Source organism: Corvus brachyrhynchos, unplaced genomic scaffold, assembly GCF_000691975.1.
Source record: "Corvus brachyrhynchos isolate BGI_N302 unplaced genomic scaffold, ASM69197v1 scaffold283, whole genome shotgun sequence".
Taxonomy (NCBI): Eukaryota; Metazoa; Chordata; class Aves; order Passeriformes; family Corvidae; genus Corvus; species Corvus brachyrhynchos.
Genome location: NW_008237409.1, coordinates 3,399,026 through 3,405,271, shown reverse-complemented (window position 1 = coordinate 3,405,271; position 6,246 = coordinate 3,399,026). Strand labels below are relative to the sequence as shown.

Below are 6,246 nucleotides of genomic sequence, written 5' to 3'. Positions count from 1 at the left end.
TATTCTCCCATATAAGTTACATAAGTATTACAGTATACAAGGGCAGAATGATTTAAAGTGAGCAAGCCCAGCAAAATAAGAATTTTATCCTGGCTCTAGTCCAGCACATAATGCTGAAACATCAAGTATTTTCCTCTAAAAAAACCCCAAGAACAGCTGAGTTCCTCAAAGCATGTCATGGCTTGTACGACCTTCTTTGTTTTAGAAATCCAAAGAACAGTGATTAGAAGGAACACGAGCTGAAATTACAGTGCAATTTATGACGATTGGCTTACCCAGAGTTCTGGCTCCAGTTCTATCTCAGGATCTGCTAATTCAGACCTCTAACACATTGAAACAGCTTTGCTAGGGACAACCCTCTAACTTCTGCAGTCTCTTATTAAAAAGGAAACAGATCTAAGACCACGATGGGACAATAGTTCTGTTCTCTCCCCAAAAGACTTTAGTCAGCAACTTTTCTTCCATTTCCAAAAGTGTTCAGAAAGGCTTCTGAAGCTTAAGCCAAAGAGCAGCTGTAACTTCCATCCTGAGAATCAAAACATTTAGAATAAAAGGTCTTATTAACAGAAAAATAAGTTTTATTGCTGTAACCGACAGAAGTATTTGCAATTGGTATCCGACACACGATATAAACATAACAAATATTAGATTGCAAGAGAATAAAGAATGTTTATTGAAAAATTCCTTTTTATTAAGATTATACCCCAGTGACTGAGACAGTATTTAGCTAATGCCTGGGAGAGGCTTTAAAACCCAGACTGGCTGACTGTAGTCAAGTTCTACAAAAGTTGCACTCTCGGTTTATGCTTTCAGATATGCTGAACCTTACAGCGAGTTAATACAGAGAGGTTGTTTACTTAAACACTCAACTGTATTACTCTGTACTTAGAAGCTGTCAGATATTTAATCAGAGCAAGTAATTTATTAAACGAAGCAGTAAAGTCGCATTTTGCAGCACTGGACAGTTTGTACTGTCCTTTGACCCCTGTTTCTTCAGCAGTGGTGCCAGAATGGTGAGTGACACAACACCCAAAAACACAACTCTCACTCTGAATCTGGGTTTGCTGAATTTAAACACAGCAGCAGTTTGAAGAGTAAACAGCAAAATGCAAATATGCAGGGCTGGAACATATAGTTTATCTTTCATTGCTGCTGGCACTGTAATGGCTGTAATTCCTTCCAAAGTGCTGAATGAAACACAGAGATCGTCTGTGCACTTACTTAACATGCAAGAAGTTTGTCTCCTAAGAAGAGTGTTTTTAGGACAGAGACAGTGATTTTCCAAACATGAGTTTCGGAACTAAATCCATGGAAGCTTCTTTTATCCCCTTAGAGCAGTTCCCATCCAAACACTTTAACTCCTGGTGTCCCAGGACCTGCCAATTTGGGGATGAATACAGACACATGGAAAGTTTTGACTCTTCAGGGTTAAACACTGGGAACCATCCCTTATCCCTGGGCTTTGCCAATACTCACACTCTTAAAAAGGATGTGGGATATTTAGTTTAGTAAGAATCCAGATTGGTTTGATGTGCTACATACTGATATTTGGGAGCACTTCAGAAAGCTTGGAATGTGTGTCACGAGCTGGAAAACGTGTTTTATATATTTTATATTTTTATAAACGTAATTATAAAAAGGAAATGAAGCTTAGATATTAAAAGTCTTAAAGACATATATATATATATATACACACACAAGAACCTTCCAAGGCTGAAGGAAAACAAAAACTAAAACAGGACAGGATCCAATCGTGCCAAGCACTCAGATTTTAAACAGGAGCCAGTCATGTGTAAAAGCCAGACTAGCTGAAGAGACAAACAGAGTGAAGAATGCTGCTGGGTTAATTTACAGCCACGTTTGTGTCCACACGCTTGTGGAGATTCAGCTGCTGCCCCGGGTTGTCTGAGGGGGACACCACACCAGTTCCTCGGGGGCGGGGGTAATTAATGAAATCCCACAGAGGGGGCGATTAAAGCGTTCTTGTGTCTCTCAGCCGGGCCCGGCCGCTCCCGCTGTCCCCTCAGCGCCTTCCCGCCGTTTTCGCACCGGTTGGGGCGCGGGCGCGCGGGCGAGCGTCGGCTTCTCTTCCTCAGGGCCTGGCATCTGCAAAGAGCAGTTGCATCTTATCCATGCACCTGTGGATCTTCTAAATTCAGTACAGCTGCTTCTGTGTTTTAGGGCTTGTGTTTGAAATGATGCCAGTCACTGGGGCTGCAGAGTTAAGAGAAACTGCCATAAAGTAAGGTGAAATTTGAATGTGTTTACACCATTAATTTGTTTACTTTTTAAACCTAACTTCCATACAGCAAATTTGGAGTAATCAATACATTGCTGCCTGTTAAGATTCAGCAAAGAAATGAAAAGGAGTTTAGCTGATACCTCAACTCGCAGCACAGCAGGTACCAGCCCTTCTTCTATGCTTTCCTGTTCACACCTCATTATGCTTTTATATATATAAATGCAAAATAATTAAGTAACTTAAAAAATTTATTTTAAGTGTGGATTGTGTATACTTTTGCTGTTAATATAGTATTGCTTAAATTTTAATTTTAGGTTGTCTGCCTGTACCACTGTTCAATCAGAAAAAAAGAACTAGGCAGCCCCTCACTTCAAATCCACTTAAAAATGAGCCAGGTATTGGTTCTGGGACTCGTAGTTATGACTTCTCTCCCACATCCTTTGGTAAATATGACATATTTTATTTTTTTACTGCCTCTAAATTGAAATAAATCTTAACTTCCTGATTGTATTGTATGAAATCAGACATTGTCTTTATCAAGAACTATATGCATCCTTTATATCTATTTCTGAAAAGTTCATTATGTAAAAATTGTCCTCCAGGAAATTTCTTTCTCCTCTGTACAATTGAGCTTTTTATACTTTGTGCCTAGAGGGAGTTTGACTCTTTGTGTGATGGAGAATGAAGTAGCACTGGCATTTAAATAGAGTCTCTTGAAACTGACCTTTTGTTTTCAGTTGATTTCAATCAACATTCAAGTCCTGTGTTACAAGAAGAAACATTTATAAGATGTCTTTCTTGTAGTTCAGAAAGGAACTTCTGTTCTTCAAACTGGGCTTGGAAAGAACAGTGCAGAATTCTGCTTATAGTGCTTCCATTATGTTTTACTTGTAAGAAAGTTTAAAAGTTTTCTTGTAATAAAGTCTCTGTTGCTAATAAGTCTAATGTTTGTAACTGAACCATTGTCTAGAGAAGTAACCTACTTGTTAGAAGTTGTCTTACAATTAAAAATATCAAAGGATCATATTCCCTTTTTGTCTTTTTTCTTCCTCCTTCCTGTGTGAGCCTGTTTGTGGAACATTAAGCAGAGTAGGAGGCCTACACAGACTCATTACCTTTCAGTCTTTTCCCTTTTTATCCACATTCAATCCTTTGTCTTTTGAAAATTAGGCTGGGGAACTGCAAACCCAGAAGTGGATGAACTGCAGAAAGCAGCAAACAGTGGGTATGTAAAAAGCAAGTTATTTGTTGCTTTTTTGGTTTTTATTTGGATACTAATTGTTTCATGAACAATCCATGTGTGTCTTACAATAAAGCTGCTGCTGTGTCGCTGATACTTTTAAACTTATCTTTGAAAGCCAAACAGAACTTCCAATGGGTCCTTCCCTTACGAAACCACCAAATGCATCAAAGTTTAATTTAGCAAATGCTGGAAAAACCTTGGCTGCCTGCAGGTTGGTGAAGTCTTTAATGTCTATTATCCTTCCTTTTTGTTCTTATGTGAAAAAGCATCTTATGTTTTCCCGTATGCCTGTAGCATTCAGAGAAACCCTTTTCATATCACTCTGAGAGGAAACCTTGTTTATTTTATTTTAGAGTTATGAAAATATGTGAATTTTGGGTCAGGAAAGATCCCTTACACAGGGCAGGACAATAACTGAGCAGGGTTTGTTTTAAGGCCTGTTGAAGTCAGATGGATTTGTGCACAGGTGTAATCACTGCCCTGTATATGGATAAATTTGGTGTATACTCAAGTGCTTTGAGTCTGGATGTATTTAAAGCTAAAACAACCATTTATGGAGTGCTTTTAAATACTTTAATCACATATATGAATATTCAGAAGAGGTGCTGTGATACTGAACTGTTGTATTGCAGGAACAGAAATGAATATACTCCTTTAGGTAACCCAGTAAATTCAAGGTCTGGTAATGGAACTACTCGAAAGTTTGAGAACTTTTCAAGCAGTTTGAAAACTGTCCAGGAGCAAAAACACCCTGACAATCGTAACCCATCTCAGCTCATCAAAACAGACACGTACAAAGGACAGTGGCCAGTGAAACCCAACACTGTGTCAAGAAGTCTGCAGGATCATAGTCCAGCATATAAATTTAACTACAATATTCAACAAAATAAAATGAATGAAAACCGATTTGATTGTGTCCCAGAAGACAAAAGTCAGGTAAACCTTATGGGCAGGGTTAATAGGAAAAACACAATGAAGAAAGCAGTAAAGAAAGGAAACTAATGGAACATGAGGTTTTCATCAGCCCAAGCTGCCTTAGTGAAACCTGGTTTCTGGAAATTTAGAATTGAAATTTTCATACTGTAGTACCCTAAAATCCTCAGTAAACTGGCAGGGAGCTGTTTGTATATTCTGAACAAATGCTCTAATTTTAATGTAAATATTGCCTATTTAACGTAATATATAAATGCCTGTGTGCCCTTTAAAATTGCAAGTGTGTATGTCTAACTTAAGCTTTTGTCTTCCTCTGAAAGGAAATTTCATCATCTCAAGTAAAAACTAAAATAAAAAAGAATTCTTTGCGAATCCTGTCTGCAGTCATTCAAAGTGTGAGGTACTGGAGTCAATATGCCTATAAAACTGCTCTGTTATTTGAAGTTTTAGGTAAGCATAGTAGATTATAATAACATAATCTTGTAATAATGGTAGGCCAATAACAAGAGAGAATTTTTCAATAGCTGAGATACTTAAACCCACAAAATACTGGCATGAACACCTTCTAATTTTCCTTCCGTTCAGCCATCAAAGGTGACTGAAACAGGTACAAAATTAACAATTCAGTTATCCTCCAACATTGAAGTTTTTCCATCCTGTTTCTTTCCTTTCCTTTTTTTTTTGAATTTGTTAGAATAAATTTTCCTGTTTAGTAGGAGTCTTCTGTAGAGGGATACAGTTTTACAATATATTTTAATATAATTAATCTAGAAATTAATTCTTGCTTAATGGGGCAGGCACACTGGATTCTGCAGTCACACCTGGAGCATATGGGGCAAAGAACTTTCTTCTGAGAGATGGAAAGGAGACCCTGCCTTGCGTGTTTTATGAAATCGTGAGTATTCTGTGTCCACACATAACACAGTCACCACTAGCTCCAATCCTTTTTATGAATGCAAAAATAAAACATAAATTTACTATGTAAAAGGCAGGCTGAATGTTTATACCATATTGTTCCCAAACTAGAGCAATAGTCACTACTTAGGCATCCTCGAACTTCTGTTACAGAAAAAAAGCTGAGACTTTGAGTTTACCTTCTAAGTAGTTGATAATAGCAACAAAGTTGATATAAAGGTCTTCTGTTTGATGTATTCCTCAGAAACCAGCCATGTGGAAAGCTTTTATGTTAGGTGATATAATTGTTTTATGTATTTATTATGCTTTGATGAAGGACCGTGAGCTTCCACGACTAATTAGAGGTCGAGTGCACAGGTGCATGGGAAACTATGATGCAAAAAGGAACATTTTCAAGTGCGTCTCTGTAAGACCAGCAAGTGCTCAAGAACAGAACACTTTCCAAGACTTTGTTAAAATTGCAGATGTGGAGATGACAGCATATGTAAAAACTCTGAATGAAATGTAGAAGTCAAAATGGTTGTCCAAACCCCAGTTTTAACTAATTGCTACCCACGAAGGCTGGACATGCTAAAGCATTTACCAAAACTACCAGTGAAAATCTGGTTAAATAATTGGAAATATCACTGTGCTGTGTTATCCAACAAATGTTGTGTGGTATTCATTGGGTTCCTTTTATGTGTATCTGATTCACGTTTTTTTCAGAAAAATAAATTATCAGTATAATACCCGTATAAAACAACAACAGACTCTGAAGCTTTAGAAAGATTCCCAAGGACACAGAGGAAGTAGAAAAAAAAGAATTATTTGAACACAGAACTTCCTTGCCTTTGTCATAGAAACATCTTTCATGAGGGATGGACCATGTTACATGTTTATGTGCCTTTGCCTTCAAACTTTAACTTTCATGGAT

The 6,246-nt window shown here is 37.5% G+C and overlaps 1 protein-coding gene across 2 annotated transcripts in view; it reads left to right on the top strand.

Annotated features, from left to right (window-relative positions):
* The first annotated feature begins 2,091 nt into the window (after positions 1-2,091).
* SPATA22 (spermatogenesis associated 22) overlaps positions 2,092-6,246 on the top strand; it is a 16,022-nt gene continuing 11,867 nt past the window's right edge. Inside the window, exons 1-8 of one of the 2 annotated variants that reach the window (XM_008631107.2) lie at positions 2,092-2,402; positions 2,557-2,685; positions 3,413-3,467; positions 3,601-3,696; positions 4,118-4,421; positions 4,739-4,868; positions 5,216-5,313; positions 5,650-6,246. The exon at positions 5,650-6,246 is cut by the window's right edge and continues 779 nt beyond it. In XM_008631107.2, the coding sequence (XP_008629329.2) occupies positions 2,360-2,402; positions 2,557-2,685; positions 3,413-3,467; positions 3,601-3,696; positions 4,118-4,421; positions 4,739-4,868; positions 5,216-5,313; positions 5,650-5,841 (1,047 nt within the window). In that variant the 5' untranslated portion in view covers positions 2,092-2,359 and the 3' untranslated portion in view covers positions 5,842-6,246. The remainder of the gene's footprint in view (positions 2,403-2,556; positions 2,686-3,412; positions 3,468-3,600; positions 3,697-4,117; positions 4,422-4,738; positions 4,869-5,215; positions 5,314-5,649) is intronic. The other variant, XM_017731002.1, reaches the window with a different exon arrangement.